A 24513-nucleotide genomic window follows, 5' to 3' on the forward strand; every position below is an offset into this window, starting at 1 on the left:
TCTGACCTTTTCTGCTTGACTCAGATATATACTAGATATTACTATTTTTCTATGCAATAAAAAGAGATTGAAAGTTTATAATCATTTGAAGTCTTTGAAAGTTGGTAATGGGATCAGCTTTCCTGTAAAAATTGATATGTTAGTTTTATAAAGAAAAAAACCTGATTTTTCCAAATAACATCTTGCTTTTTATATACATGATTTGTCTTCAATTAAATTATATGTTATCTCTTGAGACTAGTTTAATTAGTTCAACTCTACTTATTTTAGGCTCTAAATTATTTTTTCTTTTTTGTTGTGGGGCTTGAAGTCTGGGCTTGGGCGCTGTCCCTCAGCAATTCAACTCAAGGAGACTGCTCTACCACTTGAGCCACAGCACCACTTCAGGTTTTCTAGTGCTTTATTGGAGATAAGAGTCTCATGGACTTTCCTGCTCGGGCTGGTTTTGAACGGTGATCCTCAGATCTCAGCCTCCTGAGTAGTTAGAATTACAGGCGTGAGCCACCTATACCGGGCTCTGAATTATTTTTAAATGTATTGAAACTATTTTCTGAAAAAGGCGTGTGTGTGTGTGTGTGTGTGTGTGTGTGTGTGTGTGTGCCAGGTGTGTGTGTGTGTGTGTGTGTGTGTGTGTGTGTGTGTGTGTGTGTGTGCCAGGCCAGTGATAGGGCTTGAACTCTGGGTCTAAATGTCTCATGGGGCTTTTTCTGTTCACACCTCTAGTCTCACATTTTGCTGGTTAATTTGAGCTACAGTCTCAGATTTTTCTATCCAGGCTGGTTTTCAACCTTCATCTTCAAATCTCAACCTTCTGAATCACTCATATTATAAGCATGAGCCACAGTACCTCAAAGTGTTATGTTTTCAAAGAAGAAAATTCACTGGTGGTATGTGCATATAATCACAGCAATACAGGGTCATGTGTTCAAGGCCAGTCTGGACGACATGGTAAGATGCACATAAAAAGTTAAAGCAAATAAGACAAATCAGTGACTTTCCATTCTTCCGTGGGAAAATATCTTAGTTTTTATTATGATACCTCCAGAAATATTAAAACAAATGTTGGTGAAAAGAAAATGAATGCAGGAATTAGTAAAGACAAAACTCAGATTCATATTTTGTCAAAGAGATAACAAGTAGATTTTTTTTTAATAGCCAGCCATCATGGTAGGTTGGTAGCTCACCCCTTCTTAGTATTGCATTATGAAGGTTAGCATGAATACTAATGAATATGTTCTGAGTCTTTAATTTAGGTAATAATTTTGGAATCACACACAAAGAAAAACAGGAGTTATTTTTAAGTAGAGAGACTGTTTGCACAGTTTTAGAAACAAATCAATAAAATTGACCCTGAATTTTTTCATTTACATTGTTTCATTAGGGACAATTTCTGGACAGTCAAGATCTGTTGTAGTAGCCACTTTTGAAATTATTTTTAAGAGAGATGAAAACATGCAGGCAGACTGCTTTTTGTTAGAGTTTCAGGCTTGAATTCTTTTTTTGAGTTTTTGTTTCATGTATTCATTTTATTGTCTATCTTCAATACTTCAATGATAAACATTTTTTAAATAAAATAATTTATTTCTCTGTTATTTTGAACTATGAGTTTCCAGATGAAACTTGAGTCTTTTTTTTTAACAGTTGTACATTCCCTTATTTTTAGGAGGTTTTATGAAGATGGAGCAATTGTGCTAGGTGAAGAAGCTAATATGCTTGCTGGCATGCTGCTGGGACTTAATGCCATTGATTTCAGGTACCTATAGCTAGCCAAATAAATTCAAATGTTCAATTACTGTGTTTCATAATAGTTTCTACTTATGATTTTATTGTTTTCTAAATAAAGTATATAATGGATATTAATGTGTGGTTTAGATTGTTCACTTTCAAATTAATTGAGTTTAATGAATTTGAACATTACTTTAATTAACTGAGAGTAAATGAATTTGATCTCAGAAAAGAGATTGTCTCAGACTTAAAGAAGTGACAAGCTTGCTGTGTAACTTAAGTCAAAGGAAAAATTAAACTACCTTCCCCTAAGCAATACCCTGCTGGCCCGAAAGAAAATTTTAGATATTATCTTTAAGCATTTTTAGCTTCTTCTTTAAAATGAAAATTCTAAAGAAGAAAAGCTTATCTTCTTATGTTCTGAGATAAAGAAGAATCCAGTACCATATATTGGTGCTTTTATTTTTGTGTCGTCTACTTTATTATGAACAAAACAAATTTTTTCCAGTCTAAGGTAACAAGAGCCAAGAATGATTATGAGCTCTTTTTAGATTTATAAAAGCATCATTTCTCATTTCTCAGATTGTATATTAAATGTAAATAGTTTCCTTATAATAAGAAAACTCACTCAGATTGAAGGAAGAATATTTTTATTTGAAATTCAAAAATATTAATAAATTAAACTTAAATAACTTCTCACTTAAGGTACCTTCTACTATACCACTACTTTTTTTTTTTTTGGGGGGGGGTGGGTGTCCGGTCATGAACTCTAGGCCTGGGCGCTGTCCCTCAGCTCTTCAGCTTAAGGCTAGTGCTCTACCACTTGAGCCACAGTGCCACTTCCGGCTTTTTTCTTTTTTGCTTATGTGGTGCTGAGGAATCAAACCCAGGGCCTCAGGCATGCAAGGCAAGCGCTCTACCACTGAGCCACCTCTTTTGGCACCTACCACTTCTTTTTTAAAGTGTTTGCCACCATGAGTTTCATTTTTCTCTATAATTTAATAATTCTCTATTTATAATTATAATTTTAAATAAATGAGTACTAATGTTTTAAGATGAATATGACAGAACATGGAACTTGTCTCTTAATTCCTATAAAGGTACTATTATGGGCTGGGATGGTGGCTCAGTGGTAGAGCGCTTGCCTTGCATGCATGAGGCCCTGGGTTTGATTCCTCAGCACCACATAAGCAAAAAAAAAAAAGCCGGAAGTGGCACTGTGGCTCAAGTGGTAGAGTGCTAGCCTTGAGCCGAAGAGCTGAAGGAAAGCGCCCAGGCCCAGAGTTCAGGCCCCGTGACCGGATCCAAAAAAAAAAAAAAAAAGCCAGAATGTTCTGGCATTATCATTGGCTTTATGCATTTGCTTATTGATAACAAAACAAAACACAGGAAGCCAGGTATGGTGGTACATTTCTGTAATCCCAGCATTTAAGAAATTGAAGATTGCAAGTTCAAAGCCAACCAGTTCTACAAAGCAAATCAAGACCAGCCTCACACTCACTGGGAGAGATCATGTTTCAAAAAGAGAAAAAAAACTGGGATAAGAATGTTAACTATTTATTTAATTATTCATTTATTATAATCTATTGACAGTGTATATAATCCAGTAAAAGAAAATACCAAGTCCCTCAATATTTTCCCTGTTTGCATCATCATCTCACAAAAATTGAAAATGGAGATTAGATGATTTTCAGCATCTTTCTGGTATCTGAGATCAAGCCTTTTCACTTATTCAGGTAGTTTAGGGTGCTCTCCCACCCGAGGCATACTTCCCAAAATAGCATTTTTTCTAGTTAGTTGCAGATAGAGTGTCAAAGATTTTCTTCGTGAGCTAGCTTAGAACTGTGATCCTCCACGTCTCACATTCCTAAGTAAGCTAAGATTTTGGGCATGAGCCATTGGCACCCAGCTGAAAAACTTGATTTCAGTCCGATCTTTTTAGGAGATATACAGTATCACTTGAAATTTTGTGTCTGAATATGAAAAACATCTTCATTTGAAAATTCTCTAGTGATGTCTTGAAAGTGCAATGAAGATCAAGACACTAGCAACTGAAACAAGGATTGAATAGATTTCTCAGTAAATTTCGCTCTTGCTTTGTGAAACCTTATATAAAAATGTCATTTATATTGAAGATAGGGATATTTTAAGTATTTATTTGTAACAAATAGGTAGCAAATTGTAAAGAAAAAAATATAGTTTGAGGAAAGAAATTTCTTTAGGAAGATATTGCTTATAAAGCTTAAATGTGATTGAAAAATTGTGTTTTAATATGGAGTATTTAAATTCTGTCATCTTAGTTTCTGCCTAAAGGGAGAGGGACTGGATGGTACCTTTCCTGCTGTGATAGACTATACACCATATTTGAAGTTCGAACAAAGGTATTTGTGATTTTCATGTTTCTGAAATCTTAATTATAATTGAGTATCTTACTGTGCAGTCCTCATCTGATTTAAACTATTTTGTACCCAACATTTCTTTCAAGTGTCATAAATCACTAGAGTACAAATTCCAACTGCATTTTAATATTTTATGTAAATACACACATTTTATATAGTTGCAATTTGAATACATAGTTTTTATATGATGAAACATTTATCTTATTATGATCAATATAGAATAATAGTCTACTGAAATTTTAAAAGTATAATTCTCTTGTTTTCTGTTTTACATCTATTCTAAAGGATGAGTATCCTTTTACAAATTAATTCTACTTTTGTTTCTGTTGTAATTTTTATTTATTTCAGATAAATTCAATGAAAATTTGATGACTCTTCAAAAGTACTTACAAAAGAATCCAGTTTGTCTTACTACTAGTATTTTTTTTGAGAATTTTAGACTTCCCACAACCTTATCACCAATTAAAAATTAATCAAATATAAAAACTAAGGTCTACTTGAAAATTTGATCTCCTGAAATTGTACATAAAGTCTATATGTATTTCTAAAATGTTATAATCAAACCAGAGCTATAAGGTACAGCATGTTTATTTGTGTATATATGAATTGTATGTATGTAAATACTGGTCATTAGACACATACATTAGTGATGAGTTTATTAAGCATATAGATTAATATAGAAAAGACATTTTCTAGATGCCAGGGATATAGATGTTAAAATATAGAAGACCTTTAAAAACTTCTGAAAGAGCACAGTCTTTGTCTCCAAGATAACCAATACCTAGCCTGAGAAGTCACGAATGTTTTAAAGCTAGGAACTGAAGACATTTTGGATGGTGATGGAGAAGGAAGAATATTGTACTAGAACACCAAGCTGGGAGTAAAGAAGGAGTGAGGGATGTGTTAAAACTTTCAAAAGGGCAACCCTAGTGAATTACTTCCTCCAATGATCTAGTTGCTCCGTCCAGACTCCACCCCTAAAGTTTCCACTACCCCAAACCATAGTTGAGGCCAAACATTCTTCAACACATGAACTTAGGAGGGTTGCTTCAAACTTACAATGTAGATCAGGCTGCCCTTGCCCTTGAAATATTCCCATCATATCCTCCTGAGTCCTGGAAGTATAAGCATATGCCACAACTTATTAACTTTTCAACGTAATGATATCTTTAACATTCATTCAACTAAATATTTTATTTAAGTATGATTATTTCCTAAAGAGGCAAATTTCTACAAACAAAACAACTAACCTAAAGGGACTATATAAGATTAAGCATACTACTGAATTGTTCTTCCTGTACACAGACTTTTCCCAACACCCTTTAGTAGGACTATGCTAATCATGTTCAACTTAAGGCCAGTCCTTTGACAAACATGTACAGTACATCCTATGCTCTCACTTCTATTAAGGTCTTGGTTTCAGCAGTTGGTTCCCTCATTACTTATCCTTTTCTATGACTTGCTGCATACTATAGCTCTGAGAACATAATGAAAAACCAAAGTCAGTTTTTCCTGCACAGTCACAACATCAATTCTGGTGATCGCAAAATGTGTGGGGATTTCTCCCCATCAGCAAGGAAGCAAATAGGCCTATGAGAATGCTAGCAGAGTACCCTCTAGTTCACTTTAATTCTAATATGGTCTGTCTAACTAGTACATTAGTCCTGCATTATGCAGCCAAATGAAGGTGGAGAAGGGTACAAAGGTTCTGTTCCTGTGGAAATGGGTTGAACCCTATGGGTTAAGCTCTCTAAAAATTCTTCAAATCCTGACCTTTGAGAGGGGTTCATTGAAAATTCTGTGCTTAGACATCCATTGGAGTATGGACACTATGTAGAAATGTGATTGGATGAAAGCATGTGACTTAATGCTAATAGACTGAGGAAGCACAGTAAACAGCAAGGCTTGTGTAATGGCTCTTCCTCTCTGGACAACATTCCTTCAACTCAAAATGGAACAAGCCCACTTCTGAAATAGGAATATTATTAGATAAGTAAAGTCAGAATTGCTTTGTGGACAGTTGTAAGACAGAAGACAAAGGGAGATTAAAAATATATTTCTTATTTTTCTGGCAGATGAGAGCAATGCAGAAAAATCAAAGAGACTTCACTTTCTGAGACCTAAAGTGTCCCAGAATTTTAAGAAAAGAAGCTTTTTAAAAAAAAATCTATACTACAAGTACTTGCTGCTATCCAAATTTCAACACTTTGGATTATTCTACTTCTGTTTTCTTTAGTATATTAATTTTTCTTTTTATGGAAAATTAAAACGTCAGATGAATGAAAATATTGTCTAACTGTTACAAAATTAAGGATTTATTAGAAATACATTTCTAACATCTCTAGTGGAATATGTAGACCTCACACATGACAGTAAATGAATATGATATACATTATATCATCAATAGTCCAGTTTTGATGTAACAAGAGTCCATTTTCTATCTATAAGATATTCTTCATTGCATAAAAATTTAACAACAAGAAAGAAAAGAAGCCTTTGCCTTTGCCTTTCTCTGAAGCTGTTCCAAAGCTGCTTCAGGAGCCAGGGACAAAAGGTCAAATACTTTATTTTTCTAGTCATTTAGGAATACTTAGGAAATAACAAAGGCTATGGGACTTATGAGCCAGAATCTATGGATGAAAGCCAAATAAACACATGTGCGCATGCAAAACACACACACACACACACACACACACACACACACACACACACACACACACACACACACACACACACACACACACACACACACACACACACACACACACACACACCTTAATATCACAATAGCATTTAAGCACATTGTTATTTTGTCCACAGCAAATAAAAATTTTCCCATATTACTTGGAGCTGTTTCTTCTACCCTGTCTCCTTTTATTACTCAGTCTCCCTCAGAACCTCTTCCACCCCCCAAAAAACAAAACAAGACCTCCCCCTGCAAAAAAAAAAAAAAAACCCTTACTTTCAAAGTTGACAGTGACAAGAAGCTAAGAAGATGGTTGGTTCTGGTTTGGGATTTTTCTCTTCATAACTCCTGTGATTGGCTTCCCTTTGTTTGTTCCTTTCATTCTCCTCTGACTGGTTCTTTATCTTCCCAACTGCTAAATATTAGGGATATTTTCAGGAATCAATCCAGACTCTACTATACACTCTCACAAAGTTTCATACAATTTTTCATTATTTTAGATATTGTGTATATGCTGCTCTTTACTAAATGTATTCCGCATCCTAAGCAACACCATTCTAGACGCAGATACTATAAGCACCCCAAATACAACATGTATAAAATTGAAGTACTAATTCATCATCCAGAAACTTCTTTCCTTTGATTTTTTTCCATCCTAAGAATAATAGTTTTGTAATTATAATTGCTTATGATGAAAACTTTGCAGTCTTCCTTCAATTTTTCTCTGCCACAACTCTCACAGGTCTGTCAGAAAGTCCATTTTACTTTACATCTGGAGATTTACAACTCTCACAGGTCTGTCAGAAAGTCCATTTTACTTTACATCTGGAGATTTACAATAATCTCCATGTCTCTACCATTGGCTCCTAATACCTAATTCTTCATAGAGTAGCCAGCATGGTTCTTTTGAGATGTAAGTTAGATCCTTTTTTTTTTCCCTCTTTTCAAAACTTTCCAGTGGCTTCTTTGCATTGAACTCAAAAGGCACAATTCCTCAGTTTATTTGGCCTCCACTAACCTGTCTGACCTCATGTTCTCTGACTTTCCCTTTTTCTCTTGCACTCCAGTATTGAGGTGCTTAGGGTATTTATTGATATAGTTGTATGATATCTACTTTTATTTTTTGCCTTCTAGTCTAGCTTTTCATATTTCTTTTTTATCTGTTTGTTGCTTTTTTTGGGAAACAGTGTCTTACGTACATAGCCCAGGCTAGTCTCAAACCTGTGATCCTCCTGTCTCAGCCTCCCAAGTGGTGGATTACATGTTTGCACTTGCATGTCAGATGTCAATTTCTTTTTCTCTTCTTCCTTGCCCTTTCTTGGATCATTTTCTCCTCCATTCTCATTCCTGTACTGTTTTAGAAATTACACACTCTTTTTCTCTTCTTTTAGTGTTATGGTATTAATTCTAATATGCAGATTTAAATTTTAATGTATAAAATCCATGCATCTAAAGTAAGTGATGATCTTGCATTGCTTGAACTATACTTATTTATCCCTTTTATGGCATGGCTACTGAAGAATTTAATCTGTTCTTGTTTTATTTAAAATTTCACAGAAAGGGGGCTGGGAAGTTGGCTCAGTGGTAGAGTGCTTGCCTTGCATACATGAGATCCTGGGTTCAATTCCTCAGCACCGCATAAGCAGTAAAAGCTGGAAGTGGCTCTGTGGCTCAAGTGGTAGAATGCTAGGCTAGCCTTGAGCTGAGGAGCTGAAGAATAGCGGCCAGGCCATTTAATCCCTAAATTGGACAATTATTTTTGCACACTTTCTTTTTCTACTTTCATTTTCCTCTCTCCATTTTTTAACCTTTTCCCTTATACCCTCTGCTATATTGATGTCATACAGAATTTTGAAGATAGATTGTTATATACCCTTGAGGCCAGACCAGGAAAAAAGGCAGAAAGATCTTGTATCGAAAAGACAAAATAAAAGCACAGGGACAAAAAAAAAAAGATTGTTATGTATTCTTTTTTTATTTTTTTCAAATAAAACTCTAGTCTTGATTAGTCAAGCAGTCAGCAGGCAACACAGGAAAGCAGGGAAGTAGAGTCTTGTGTCAGGTGGAAATATGTAAACGCAAATGCTGCCCTTTTTATTTATATATTTATATATTTATATTTTTATTTACATTTTATTGTAAAGGTGATATACAGCGGGGTTACAGTTACATAAGTCAAGTAATTCATACATTGCTTTTTTTCCCCTTCTGACTCCCTTCCCCCCCCAAGTTGTAAAGTTCATCTTCAGCATAGTGTATATGAATATCACTATTGAATTGGTTCATACTTTGTCCTGCTATTTCTGTGATTCTCTTTACATCTATTATCTTTTCCCTTTCAATAATCAATGTTTTAAAACAACTAATTCTTCTAAAATTTTCTTCTCCTTGCCAAAGCTGAGCTGATCTTGAACATTATTTTTTGTGCTCATGGACATTGTATTCATGGCATTGGCCATTGGCTTTTTGTCTTGCAATGAAGATAAGACAAGCAGTGGTCCACTAAGGATTGTTGAAAGAACCCAGCTAGAAAGTTCTTATCTTCACATCTGGAGTTTCTGCTTCTCTCGTCTTGGAATCCTGTATCTCATATGAATGTTCTCACAGTTTGTAGATCTGTTAATCTCACTTGAACTTCAGTATCTTGGTGGTGGTGGTGTGTGTGCCCGCTTGCTTGCTAGTACTGTGACTTGAACTCAGGGCCTGGGTGCTGCCTCTTATGTTGTTCCTTCAAGGTTGGTACTCTATCACTTAAGACATAGCTACACTTCTAGCTTTTTGTGGTTAATTGGATATAAGAGTCTTACAGACTCTCCTTCCTTAACTGGATTCTGGCTTCAAAACATTATTCTCAGATCTGAGTAGCTAGGATAACAGGTATGAGCCACTGCCATCTGGCTGAACTTTACCATCTTTAGGTTCATTTTTGTGACAGGATGTCCACACCTTATGAATATGTCTTTATAGTATTATAGTATTATTACTGTAATTCAAATGTGACTGATAAGTTTTAGAGGTTATTCAACAATATCTTACTAATATAGGAATATTCATCCTAAGAATCAAAGTAGGGAGTCTTCTTTACTCTGTTCTGCAAGTGAAACAGGAAGAGGTTTTTCCTTACTTGCCAGTTTTTTCCTACTTGTTTTACTAAAATCTGTGCTAAACTTTAAAACAAAGAATTAAAGTAGAACATATTATTGACTTTATTTCCTTCTTTCCCTTGGATATGTCCAGTTCTGATAGTATCAGCAGTGATGAGGAGGAACTCAGAACTTTTGGAAGCAGTGACAGTGAAAGCAGCACTCCGGAGAACGTGGGACCTCCTCTCATAATGGATGAAAATAGCTGGTTCAATAAGTGTAAGAGAGTGAGACAAAAGTATCAACTTACCCTTGAACAGAAGGTATTTATTGTTTGTCAAAACTCAATTTGTTGTACTTTGTACTATCATTATCAAAATATTCTTTAACTAAAAGAAGAGATATTAATCATTGACATTTCCCCTTTGTTTCTGAAATGACTTCTTAAGTAAAAATATTCAAAGTAAGCTGGGTGCCAGTGATGTAAGCCTGTAATTCTAGTTACTCAGGAGTTTGAGATTTGAGGATTGTGTTTCAAATCCAGCCTGGGCATGAGATTCTGTGAGGCCCTTATCTCCAGTTAATCACCAGAAGTAGAGCTATGGCTCAAGTGATAGAGCTCTAGCCTTGAGCACAAAAGCTCAGGGACAGTGCTCAGCTTGAATTCAAGCTCCAGCACTATCACTTTAGACATACACACCACACTCTCTCTCTCTCTCTCTCTCTCTCTCTCTCTCTCTCTCTCTCTCTCTCTCTCTCTCTCTCTCTCTCTCTCTCTCTCTTTCTGCAATTCCTTGCCTATGAGACCCTTCAACATAGGGTACTCTTAAAACTTTCAGACTACATATTGGGAGGGCAGGGATGGTAAGGGGAAACAAAGAGGAGGTACCAATGCTTGATAAGAAATGTACTCATTACCTTGCTCATGTAATTGTAACCCCTCTGTACGGTATTTTCACAATAAAAAACTTATTAAAATTTAAAAAAAGTAACTACAGAAAGCACATTTCCAACAGGACACTTGGAAATGTAAAACTAAGTCATCTAAAAATTTCATTGGGAGCCTAATAAACAGACTAGATAAAGCAAAAGAGAGAATATAACAGCTCAAAGACAAAGTTGGTGAATTACTAAATTCAAGTAAAAGACAACAGGATAGCAGGTTAAAAAAAACCAAATTGTTTATTGTCTGCAAGAAACTAACTTCATTGGCAAAGACATGTGCATACTGAAAGTGAAAAAAATGGAAAACAAACAGAAAACCCCAAAAGCAGGTATATCTACCATAATCACTGATATAATCAGACTTTAACCTGAGGTCAGTTAAAATAGACAGAAAAGGCTACTACAATTAAGGAAGTAATTCATCAAGAAATTATATGACTATAAATATATATATATATATATATATATATGCATCAAAAGAGAAACATCCAGTTTTATAAAACAAATTCTACTACACATAAAATAAGAAATGGACCCTAATATAACAGCAATGGGTGATTTCAACTTTTTACTCTATAAATAGAGCCTCCAGGGCTGGTGTTAGGTGGCTCAGTGATAGAGTGCTTGCCTTGCATTCATGAGGCCCTGGGTTCAATTCCTCGGTACCACATAAGTAGAAAAAGCAGGGAGTGGTGCTATGGCTCAAGTGGTAGAGTGCTCGCCTTGAGCTGAAGAGCTGAGGGATAGCTCCCAGGCCCCATAACTGACAAATAAATAAATAAAGAATAGACCTTCCAGACAAAAATATCAACAATGAAATATCAAAGTTGTTACACTATAGATGAGATTGACTTAACAGACATATACAGAATATTCATATAATTTCGGAATACACATTGCTCTCATTAAATACATGGAAAGTCTTAGAAAATAGATTATATATGAAACTGTAAAGCAAGTCTTTAATTAAAAAAAACTATAAAAATTTCTGTTATTTTCATAATATTTTATTTCCAGGGTTATCTTGAAGAACTCTTACGACTTCGAGAAAACCAACTGTCTGAATCTGTTTCCCAGAATAAAATACTACTTCAAAGGATTGAAGATTCTGATCTGGCCCATAAATTGGAGAAAGAACAACTAGAATATATAATTGTGGAGCTTCAAGATCAGCTGTAAGTGAAATCACTTAGAAAAATATGGCAATATGTAAACATAAAGACAAAGTGTTATTGCTGTAGTCTTCAAATTCTTAGCAATCTGGTTGACTTTATTAAATCTTGTTTTTTAAGCGTTTAATTTTTTTCTTATTACAGAAGTAATCCATGTTTATTATAACTAGGTGCCAGTGGCTCATGCCTGTAAGCCTATGTATTCAGGAGGCTGAGACCTAAAGGATTATGGTTTACTGACAGCCTGGTCAGAAAAGTCTGCAAGACTCCATCTCCGAAATAACCAGCAGTCAGCCAGGATAGAGACATGGCTCATGTAGTAGAGTACCAGCTGAGCAAGCATAAAGTCTTGAGTTCAAGCCCTGGTACTTTGAGATTAAAAATATAGAAGATAAAATTTTAAATTAAATTCTTAGTAAGGAATAAAAATAGTATTATTTAGGAATTTATATCCTTGTGAGAAGAGTAATGTCCATATATTGTTTCTTCTGTCTTTTTCTAATGTAAGAGAGCTTTTCCTGTGGTGCCTCTGTTATTAAGGTCAGATGGACATTCCATAGCTCCTCACTTCTGCTAAGCAGGGACAAAAACATCAAGAGCCAAATAAAGATTTCTGGTTATTTATGAGTAAAAGACTAAGGAGAAAAGTTTGGGTTTTTTTTTGGAATAATGCTTACAATTTAAGTGTTTTTAATACTAAAAATAAGAAAAACCAGTCTCAATGAACTGATATGACAATATATGCTTGTAATCTCAAATCTGAAAAGCTTGAGGTCAGACCGTTTAAAAAAACTCAACAGTTGACCAGGTTTCCGGTGGTTCACATTTGTAATCCTAGTTAATCAGTATGCTGAGATTTCAAGGATTTAGGTTTGAAACCAACCTGGGCAGAAAAAGTCATCAAGGCTCTATCTCTAATGAACTAACACAGTCTCAGATTGGAAGCATGGCTGAAATGGTGGAGCACCCTCAATAAGTAAGCAATCTGAGCAAAAGCTTGAGTTCCTGAGTTCAAGCCCTAGTACTTACACACACACACACACACACACACACACACACACACACACACACCTGCAAGCCCTAGCGCGCGCGCGCACACACACACACACACACACACACACACACACACACACACACACACACACACACACACACACACACACACACACACACACACACACACACACACACACACACACACACACACACACACACACACACACACACCAGCCAGACCTGGTGATTTATATCAGTAATCCCAGAAGAAGTGAGAGTAGGAGGAGTAACAACTGGAACATAGCTCAAGTCCTAAAGCACTAGCCAACTGCAAGGCCCTGAGTTCAATCTTTAATATTGTAGTCTAAAATTCAGTTGTTATTTTATCAGAGGACATTTTCATTTGCATAATTAATTTATATAGATTAATTAATTTATTTTTGTTAAAGTAACAAGGCTCAGACTTTTTAATTTGAGAAAATGATGCATCCCAATTACAGCTTTATCATACAGTGTCAGTGATACTATAAAAGTCTCAGGAACTTTATAGTTCTTTTTAATGTCTTTAAAACATTAAAACAATATTAATAGAGCAGAAAATAGAAAACATGACTATTGATGAAAACTAGAATATTGCCTTGAGTTTAAATGTTAAAGACATATAATATGAATGTGATTTCTACATTGATAAAAATGGCCTCACAAAATCCTTTCCTATTAAAGGATACTGAACAGGAAGATAAGATAAAAATGCTTTATTAATAAGTGCTAAAAACTCACTACTTCATGAAGATTAGCTTTAAGATGCAGAATAGTGTATTTTCAGTTGCAAAGAGAATAAACATTTTTCTCTCTGTGTCACTGAGTTTTTTTACTAGTAGTTATGGAAGTATATAATCACAGGTTGGCATTGGAATCCCCCTTTTTCATCCTGAGAAAATAAAAGCATCCCTGATAATATTAAAAGATCTGAAAAAGAATATTAAGACGGTCAATAACAAAATAAGAAAAAGAATATTGAGGTGTAGAGTATAGAGCATGTAATGTTTTCTTCTATATTGTGTTGCTTATGATTTCCTGGTCATAAATGTGATGTCACTCATCTGGTTCTTTGTATATTTCTTAATTGTTACATGTATTTACTGTTATTCTTGGATGTGTCTTAAACTCAAAATATGCACATTTTATAGTTTTTGTAACAGTACCAAAATTATGGAATAAGCTAAGTATCTGTTACAAATCAAGACTGTCTTCAGGTAATAATTCTACCTTTGCCTCTTATAGGTTAGTCATAATTAATGTCTTGATGCCTCTGCCTCTTCATCTATGAAATAGCAATATTTACCTATTTATCATTAATATTAAATGATTTCGGGTATAATGTATAAAGGAAAGACAACATTCAAAGAAGGTTTATTCCTCTGATTTAGTTTATAGACACATAAAATCGCCTTAATAAATGCAGTCATAAAGTTAAGTGGAAAAATTAAAAGTGAGCTGAGCACAAAAGTGTCTCACTTACAATCTTAGCTACCTCAGAGGCTAAGATTTGAGGATCAAAATTTGAAGTCAGTTCAGGAAGACACATTTGTGAGACTCTTATCTACAATTAACCAGCAGAAAGTTGGAAGTACTACTCAAATGCCAGCTATGAACAAGAGCAAAAGGCTCTGAGCCAAGCCCCAGTACTGGTACAAAATAAAAGTTTGACACTAGTGGCTCACACCTGAAATCCAGCTACCCAGGAGGCTCAGATATAAGAACCAAAGTTCAAAGCCAGCCCCTATAGGAAACTGTTAACTTTTGAAAAATAGAAAAAAAAGCTGAATATGGAGCTTTGGCTCAAGTGGTAGAGTGCTAACCTTGAGCATAGAAGCACAGGGACAGTGCTCAGGCCCTGAATTCAAGCCCTAGGACCAGCAAACACACACACACACACACACACACAAATTGAAGGAAAGAAGGGATAAGAAGGGAAGGAAGGGAAGGAGGAAGGGAGGAAGGAAGGGAGGGAGAGAGGGAGGGAGGGAGAAAAATTGGAAGTGTTTCCTTTCTAATATTTATTATTGAAAAGGCGATGTACACAGGGATTACAATTACAAAAGTCAGGTAATGAGTACATTTCTTCTTGAACACTGTCACCTCTTCCCTTGTTTTCTCCCATTTTTCCCTCCCAACCCCTCGTTGCAGGTTGTATAGTTCATTTTCAGCATAGTGTCTGGTGAATATCACTGCTGCATTTGTTTACTATTTTCCCCACAAATTTTGTGCTCTCCCTTACTTTCCTACAAACAAATAATGTTACATACAAATCTACAGAAAATGCAAAGAGCAAAAGAAGAGAAAAAACAAAAAGCAAAATCAAAAACCTCTTGTTTCCATTTCTTGGAGTTCATTTTGATAAATATCATTTTATATGCTTATTTGCACATAGCTATTGAGACTTTGTAATCCTTTCCTAAGAATATTCTCCTTTGTGTATGAATGTCTAGAGCCCTGTATAATTTATCATGTCCAAGTGTATTTTTTGTCTTTTACTGTGCACTCTGTTTACTTGTAGATTTATAGGCACATTCTAGTTATGACAGATGAGAGAAACCATGCAACCTATGTCTCCCTGGGTTTGGCTTACTTCACTTAATATAAATTTTTCCAAGTCTTTCCATCTCCTTACAAATGGCACAATATCATTCTTTCTGATGGAAGAGTAGATTTCCATTGTGTATGTATGCCACATTTTTTTTTTGATCCATTCATCCATTGAAGAGCATCTGGGCTGATTCTATATCTTGTCTATGGTAAACTGTTTCAGTGAACATGGTTGTGCTGGTAGCTTTAATGTGGCCTTGTTTGTAGTCTGTTGGATAAATGCCTAGTCATGGAACTGCTGGGTCATAGGGGAGCTCTATGTTTAGTTTTTGAGGAACCTCTATCTGTTTTCCAGAGTGGCTGAACAAGTTAACATTCCTAGCAACAATGTAGTAAAGTTCCCTTTTGGTCACATCCCTATCAGCATCTGTTATTATTACTTTTCTTGATAATGGCCATTCTAAGTGAGGTGAAGTGGAATCTCAATGTACTTTTGATTTGCATTTCTTTTATGGCCAGAGATACTGAACATCTCTTCATGTGTCTATTGACTATTCTTACTTTTTCTGAGGAGTCTCTTAGTCTTTCACCCATTTATTAATTGGGTTGTTGATTCTTTGAGGATTTATTTTTAGGGGGCTTAATTGTTTGAGCTCCAAGTATATTTCAGATATAAGACCCTTACCTGATGTATAGCTACTAAAGATCTTCTCCTATTCTGTAGGCTATTTATCTTGCTAGCTAGGTCCTTGGGTAGTTTTATACAATCCCATTCATATAGTCTTTCTTTGGTTTGTTGTGATTCTGGATCTTCACTTAAGTTTGCCCCATGCCGAGGAACCTTAGTGTTTCTGCTACTCCTTCCTGTGCTATTTTCATGATATCTGGACTTACAATGAGGTATCTGATCCCTTTGGAATTGATTTTGGTGCAGGGTGATATATAAGAATTGAGCTTCAGGGGCTGGGAAGGTGGCTCAGTGGTAGAGCGCTTGCCTTGCATGCTCGAGGCCCTGGTCTCGATTCCTCAGCACCACATAAGCAAAAAGAAAAAAGCCGGAAGTGGCGCTGTGGCTCAAGTGGTAGAGCGCTAACCTTGAGCTGAAGAGCTGAGGGACAGTGCCCAGGCCCAGAGTTCAGGCCCCACGACCGGACCCAAAAAAAAAAAAAAAAAAAAAAAAGAATTGAGCTTCAGTTTTCTGCACATGTATAGCCAAGTCTGCCAGCACCATTTGTTGAAGAGTCGGTCTTTCTTCCCTCCTTTGTTTTTACTCCCTTATCAAATATTAGGTGGCTATACTTCTATGAGTTCATTTCTGGGCCTTCTATTCCATTGGGCCTTGGGCCTATTCTTGTGCCAGTATCAAGCTGTTTTTATTACTGTGACTTTGTAGTATAGTTAGAAGTTTGGTATTATATTCCTCCAACACTGTTCTTGCTTAGGATTGTTTTTACTATTTGGTATCTTTTATTATTCCATATGAAGTTTTCTAATTGCTTTCTCTATATGTTGAAGAATATTATTGCAATTTTGATGGGTATTTCATAGAATTTGTAAATTCTTTGGGCAGAGTTGCCATTTTCACAATGTTAATTCTTCCAATCCATGAGCATGGAAGGTTTTTTCATTTCTTCAAATCTGCTTTAATTCCTTTTTGCATATCTTTAGTTTTCATAATAGAAGTTCTTCACATCTTTGGTTAAATTAATTCCTAGATATTTTATTTTAAACCAACAAAATAGGCCCATAACAAGTAATGAAAATGAAATGGCATAAAAGGTCGTCCATCCAAGAAAAACGCAGAATCTGATGTGTTCACAGCCAAATTCTAGAAGGCTTTCTAAGGAGAACTCATTCCATTTGTCCTCAAACTCCTCAATGAAATTGAAGGGGAAAAATACTATCAAACTCATTTTAGAAAGCCAGTCTGGCACTCATCCCAAAACCAGATAGGGACTCATCAAATCAAGAGAATGGTAGACTCATCTCTTTGATGGATGCTGCTGCAAAATTTCTCATTAAAATTCTAGCCAACCAAATTCAACAACCAAAAAAATCATACACTATGATTAATTGGGATTCATTCCATTGATGCAAAGCTGGTTCAATATACATATTAATGTATATTGTAATTAAAATAATTTAACACATCAACAGAAGAACCACATGATCTGCATCTCAATAGATGCAGAATAAAAGCCTTTTACAGGATATTCAATACTCCTTTATGATAAAAGCTCTGAAGAATCTTGGAATACATGAACTTTCCTCAATATATAGTAAAAGCTATATATGACAAACCTATAGCCAGTATCATACTTAATGGTGCAAAATTAAAACCATTCCCTCTAAAATCAGGAATGAGACAGGATGTCCACTCTCTACTCTTCTTTAACATAGTCCTGGACTTCCTAGCAAAAGCAATAAGCTAAGAGAAAACTATAAACAGGATCTACATAGAGAAAGAAGTAAAACTATTCCTTTATGAAGATGACATGATCCTGTATTTACAAAATCCTGTAGATTCCTCCCCCAAGTTACTTGAGCTGATCCAAAACTTTGTCAGAGTAGCAAGATGTAAAAGTAACCCACCCCAAACAGTAGCTTTATGCCAACAATGAGAAGAAAAAGACTAATCAGGGAAGCAAAAAAAAATCCAAAAAAAAATCTAGAAATTAACTTAACCGAAAGTGTTTACTTTCTTGTGTCAAAATACTGTGGACCAAACAGTCATTGTAGAATTTCTTGTATTATCCCTGAATTTCAAAAAAAAATTCATTTTTGCACTCTAATTTCTAAATGATGATTAGATTAATGTTAAAATAATGGCATATATTTATGTGCATGGTGTTTCATGAGTATTGCCTAACTGTTGTTTGACAGGTGTCATAATTATTTTCCTCATCCATATATTCAATGAAATACAGCATTTTACAAGGTATTAACAAAGGTACATATGAATAGCTAAATTTATGACTGATAGAATTAGAATTAAAATAATATTATTTCTTTGTAGATAAAACACTATTATAGGTTTTTGATCCTCACAGTTTTGAAATATAAAGTATGGTTTCAAAACTCATATTAATTTTACTTTGCTGCAATAACTTTTAACTTCAACTTATTTATTCACTTAATTAAATGTCACTTAATTAAATGTAAGCCAGTTAAAAATATTTGCTATACCTTGGCTTGATATTTGGAAATTTTACCAGAAGATTATAAAAAGGTTTTATTTATATTCATGTTGATTATGCTAATTAATGGAAAAACTTTATTTTTAATTTTTTCTGTTCAATGAATATTTAAATGTATACTTTGTGCTGAGATCATATGTGGCTGAGAATACAACTAACATCATCTCTTTTCACAAGGACATAGTAAGATAGATACATGTCATCAATCACTGGGTTATTTGAAGAGTAACACGTATACGAAGGTGAAATTGTGAGCATCCACATGGTCAGACATTATCAATCACATGGTTATTTAAAGAGCACCATACATAAGAATGAAGATTTGTTAGCATCCACAAGTTTTAAACCCATATAAATTATTTGGTATACAAGTAATTCTATAAGATACACACTGCAAATCTCAGGACCAGACAGACCCAGAACAGTATATAAAAATACTTTGAACACCAATGAAGTGTCATCCAATTAATGTTTTTCTTTTAATCATTTGGAAGATTTTAGCAGTATAACATGAGGAAACTGAAGAGTTTAAATAGTTGAAGTAAAGAAGCATTCACTGTTAAAACTAGGCCAATGTGAGAGTTCAAGAACTTGTTTGGAATGGTTAATGGTAAGTAATCTCAGCCTACAGGCCATAGTTGGTAAGGTCATGTTGCCCTGATTTACAAGTTTAGGATGACGATTTGATGTCATCATGCTCTACTTAAAAATAGACAGATTGTAACAGTTCTTAATCATTGGCCATGTATATATTTTAGTGAGTAGTAATGTTATTTAAACTTAAACTATAATCATGTCAATATTTATGATATACTAAATTGTCCATATTAGGACAAAAAATTAAGAAAATGCATCCAGAAGTGAAAAGGACCAGCATCAAATACATAAATCGTGTCATACTGTACTTTCTTGGGTGTTACAGAAATCAATAGAGTACTCAATTTTAAAAGGGTACTAATTTGATTATGGATATTTCATTGCCTTTAATTATATGTCCCATTAAATCTGCATATTCTACAGAACAAATGATTATATATTTGAGTCAGAGGCCAAGTAATAGATGGCACTGATATTTCACTGAAAATTGACTTATTACAAAAATGACTCCGTTTTGGCATCTTTATTTAATAAATATTTATCTTAAAGAAACAAAAGAAGCTTTCATAAATTATAGCTTACATAATAAAAAGATATATGTTGTTATTAATATACAAGTATCTCAAATAGTTATTTCAGTTCTGTAACCTTTAACTGACTTCTATGAGTTTTTATAAGAGTATTTTGGGGAGATGATATATTGAACCCACCAGAATCTGTCCTCCAACCTACACAATTGAATCGACAGAACATATCTAATGTAACTATTTTAGAACTTGACAGATTCTATTGAAGGCTTGCAGCTTTCAGGGGAACATACAGATGTGAATAACATTTAATTTTAACTCAGCACAGTAACAGCTACCCATACCCTAGTTCTAGCCCTGTGGGAGGCAGCTGTGCTGTGCTAAAACCCCATGTAAACATCTTCTGGTGGCCAAAAATTATCCTGCCCTCCAGACATCAAGGACCAGATAGCTGCTGATATCACTGCTTATCTCTTATGACCACAGAGATACAGACAGAAACATGGGGTTGGGGAAGATTTTTTTTAGCACCACTCTTCCATGTTACTAGACTCTCTCCTTCTGGCTGAAGTGGTTTCCATAAAATTGAAAGATATAGCAGCCTTTTTTCCTCTTGAATTTTTCTCTTTTCCACCTTGAGAAATCAGACATTAAAGGCTACAGCATTTGGGACAGGTGTAATGACATATCACTATAATTCTAGCATTAAGGTGGCAATGACTGGAGAATTCGAAGTTCAAGGCCAACCTGAGCTACATAGTGACCCCCTGCTCTAAGAACAAACTAACAAGTAAGCAACAACAAAAAGATTAAAATACTCAAAAACAAGCATATATGGGAAAAATTAGGATACTATGTATACTCAGAAAGGCTTTAACTTGGAGATGACCTTAAATTTTTTTTTGGGGGGGGGTCTGGTTGTGGGGCTTAAACTCTGGGCCTGGGCGCTGTCCCTCAGCTCTTCAGCTCAAGGCTAGCGCTCTAACACTTGAGCCACAGCGCCACTTCTGGCTTTTTTTTTTTTTTTTTTTTTGCTTATGTGGTACTAAGGAATCGAACCCAGGGCCTCATGCCTGCAAAGCAAGCACTCTACCACTGAGCCACCTTCCCAGCCCCGATGACCTTAAATTTATACCTGAGACTTAATAGTGTAAAGACATCCTATGGTAATAATAATAATATCAGTAATAATATAATAAGAAAGTAGCGAACTCCAGGAAGAGGAGAAGTTCAAAGCCAGCCTTGGAAGACAAAGACAAAAGATGGGCGGGCTCCCCAGCTCAGACAGACTCTCCGTGGCGAGGTCAAGCCAGGGGCTCCTGTCCGAGGACAGGAGCCTTAGATGAAAGAAACTTATCATGAACCAAGAAAAACTCGCCAAACTGCAGGCACAAGTGCGCATTGGTGGGAAAGGAACTGCTCCTAGAAAGAAGAAGGTGGTTCATAGAACAGCTACAGCAGATGACAAAAAACTTCAGTTCTCCTTAAAGAAGTTAGGAGTGAACAATATCTCTGGTATTGAGGAGGTGAATATGTTTACAAACCAAAGAACAGTGATCCACTTTAACAACCCTAAAGTTCAGGCATCTTTGGCAGCAAATACTTTCACCATTACAGGCCATGCTGAGATGAAGCAGCTGACAGAAATGCTTCCCAGCATCTTGAACCAGCTTGGTGCAGACAGTCTGACTAGTTTAAGGGGACTGGCTGAAGCTCTGCCCAAACAATCTGAGGATGGAAAAGCACCACTTGCTACCGGCGAGGATGATGATGATGAAGTTCCAGATCTTGTGGAGATTTTTGATGAGGCTTCTAAGAATGAGGCAAACTGAATTGAGTCAACTTCTGAAGAAGATATAACTTAAAGAAGTTACAGGAGCTGCTATTTTATAATATGACTGCTTTTTAAAATTCTTTTGTTTATGGGTCTGATAAAATCTAGATCTCTTAATATTTTTAAGCCCAAGCCCCTGGACACTGCAGATCTTTTCAGTTTTTGCTTATATAAAATTCATTCTTTGCAGCAAATGAAGCTGATAAAGCCTGGGAATAAAGGTTGAAACAAAGGTTAATAAAATTGTTTGCCTAGTAAAAAAAAAAAGGAGAAAATAAATATTGCATTAAAAATCTATACTACACACAAGAAAACAATAATTCAGGAAATTAGGAACAAAACCTATAGATATATAGAAAACAAATATCAAAATGACAGAAGTAAGCCTCTCATCAGTCATGAAGTCAAATACATTAAACTCTTCAATCAAAAGACTGTTTGGAGCCACAGGTAAAATCATATGATCCATATAATCTTGATGTCTACAAGAAACTGTACTTTGGATCCAAAGATGCAAATAGATGGGGAAAAACACTACTTATAAATAACAGTGAAAAGCAGATATAGTAACACAAATATGAGGAGAAAATAAGTTTTACAGGCAAATAAAAGGTTATGAGACAAAGGATATTATAGTTAATGAACAATTAATGGAATAAAAAGATATAAGAGCAAAACATTGTTTTGCATCTAATAACAGACTGAAAATATATAGTTTTGATGATACCAAAAGTAAAACATTTTAGGTAATATTGTAAAAAGCTATTAAATAACAAGCTGAGCACTTGTGGCTCACACTTGTAATCCTCGCAACTCAGGAAGCTGAGATCTGAGGATTCACGTTCAAAGCCAGCTGGGGCAGGAAGTCCATGAGACTTGTATCTCCAATTAACCACCAAAAAAACTGGAAATGGAGCTATAGCTCAAAGTGGTAAAGTGGTAGCCTTCAGAAAACGTAATTCAGGAATAGCATTCATGCCCTGAGGTCAAGCCCCATGACTGACAAAGAAAAAAAACAAAACTATGAAGCAACAAAAAACAAGTGAAGGGAGAAATAGACATCTCTAAAATAATAGCTGCAGACTTCAGTACCCTATCAGCAATGGATTGAATAACCAGATGAAAATAAGGAAGTAGAGCACTTGAACAGCATGATAAACCAATTAGATCTAAAAGATATTCAGAATATTTTATCCAGTAAATACATTCTCAAAGGCATATAGAAAAATTACCAAGAAACGCTCCTCAACCGAAAGAACACTGCTGGAGGAATATCAATACCAAATTTCAAACTCTACTATAAAACCATAGTAATCAAAACAGCCTGGTACTGGCACAAGAACAGACCTCAGGACCAATGGAATAGAATTGAAAACCCAGAAATGAATCTACAGACCTATAGCCATCTAATCTTCGATAAGGGAGCTAAAAAAAATAGAATGGAAGAAAGACAGCCTCTTCAATAAATGGTGCTGGCAAAATTGGTTAACTACTTGTAGAAAACTAAAGCTAGATCCTTCTATATCACTCTGCACCAGAATCAACTCCAAATGGATCAAAGACCTCGGAGTCAAAGCAGACACTCTGAACACATTAAAGGATGGAACAGGAGAAACCCTAGGTCTCCTTGGCTCAGGCCGAAATTTTCTTAATAGAGACCCAGAAACACAAGAAATCAAAGAAAGGTTGGACAAATGGGATTGCATGAAGTTGCAGAGCCTCTGTATGGCAAAGGACATAGCTAGCAAGATCAATAGAAAGCCTACAGATTGGGAGAAGATCTTCACTAGCCATACAACCAACAAGGGTCTCATATCTAAAATATACCTGGAACTCAAAAAATTAAATTCCCAAGGAATCCTCAAAGAAACAACTGCCCAATGAATAAGTGGGCTAAAGACTTAAAGAGAAACTTCTCTGAAGAAGAAAGAAGGATGGCCAATAGATAACATGAAGAAATGCTCAACCTCCCTAGCCATAAAAGAAATGCAAATCAAAACAACATTGAGATACCACCTCACCCCAGTTAGAATGGCTAAAATCAAGAACTCTAATAACAACAGATGCTGGAGGGGATGTGGACAGAAGGGAACCCTACTTCATTGTTGGTGGGAATATAAACTTGTTCAACCACTTTGGAAAGTAGTATTGAGGTTCCTCAAAAGACTCCACATAGAGCTCCCCTATGACCTAGCAATCCCACTTTTGGGCATTTACCCAAATGTTTACAAACAAGACCACACTAAAGCTACCAGCACAACTATGTTTATTGCAGCATTATTTACTATAGCTAAGATATGGAACCAACCCAGATGCCCCTCAGTAGATGAATGGATCAAGAAAATGTGGTATATATATACAATGGAATTCTAGGCCTCTATCAGAAAGAATGACATTGCCCCATTTGTTAGGAAGTGGAAAGACTTGGAAAAAATTATATTAAGTGAAGTAAGCCAGGCCCAAAGAAACATAGGTCCCATGGTTTCCCTTATTTGCAATATCTAGTATATGTATGAGCAGAAAAGGTCAGATAATGTGATGTTAGGAAAATGAACCCTAAGATATGTATTTAAATGGTTTTTTTCTTTCATGCATTTGTTTCTAACGCATTTATAAGATAATTTCTTTGTTGCTTTGTATGTCCCTCCCCCACAGTATAACCCCTGCTTGCACTGTATTTGATATCAGTAAAATTTGTGGAGGGGAAGAGGAAAAACAAGTCGTTTAAATAAGGATACAGGTGGACCCGTTTCAACAATGAGA

The 24513-nt window shown here is 35.4% G+C and overlaps 1 protein-coding gene and 1 pseudogene across 4 annotated transcripts in view; both read left to right on the forward strand.

Annotated features, from left to right (window-relative positions):
- Positions 1-24513, forward strand: part of Rundc3b (RUN domain containing 3B) — a 98978-nt gene that overhangs the window by 58163 nt on the left and 16302 nt on the right. For all 3 annotated transcript variants that reach the window (XM_069996400.1, XM_069996401.1, XM_069996402.1), the window contains exons 5-8: positions 1664-1753; positions 4026-4106; positions 10048-10216; positions 11856-12013. In XM_069996400.1, coding sequence (XP_069852501.1) covers positions 1664-1753; positions 4026-4106; positions 10048-10216; positions 11856-12013 — 498 coding nt within the window. The remainder of the gene's footprint in view (positions 1-1663; positions 1754-4025; positions 4107-10047; positions 10217-11855; positions 12014-24513) is intronic.
- On the forward strand, positions 21241-22045 carry LOC138809648 (transcription factor BTF3 pseudogene; annotated as a pseudogene). Its single transcript, XR_011366911.1, has one exon. The product of XR_011366911.1 is annotated as a transcription factor BTF3 pseudogene (transcript).

The sequence above is a fragment of the Dipodomys merriami genome, unplaced genomic scaffold (genome assembly GCF_024711535.1).
Source record: "Dipodomys merriami isolate MVZ:Mamm:240054 unplaced genomic scaffold, mDipMer1.0.p SCAF_5, whole genome shotgun sequence".
Lineage (NCBI taxonomy): Eukaryota > Metazoa > Chordata > Mammalia > Rodentia > Heteromyidae > Dipodomys > Dipodomys merriami.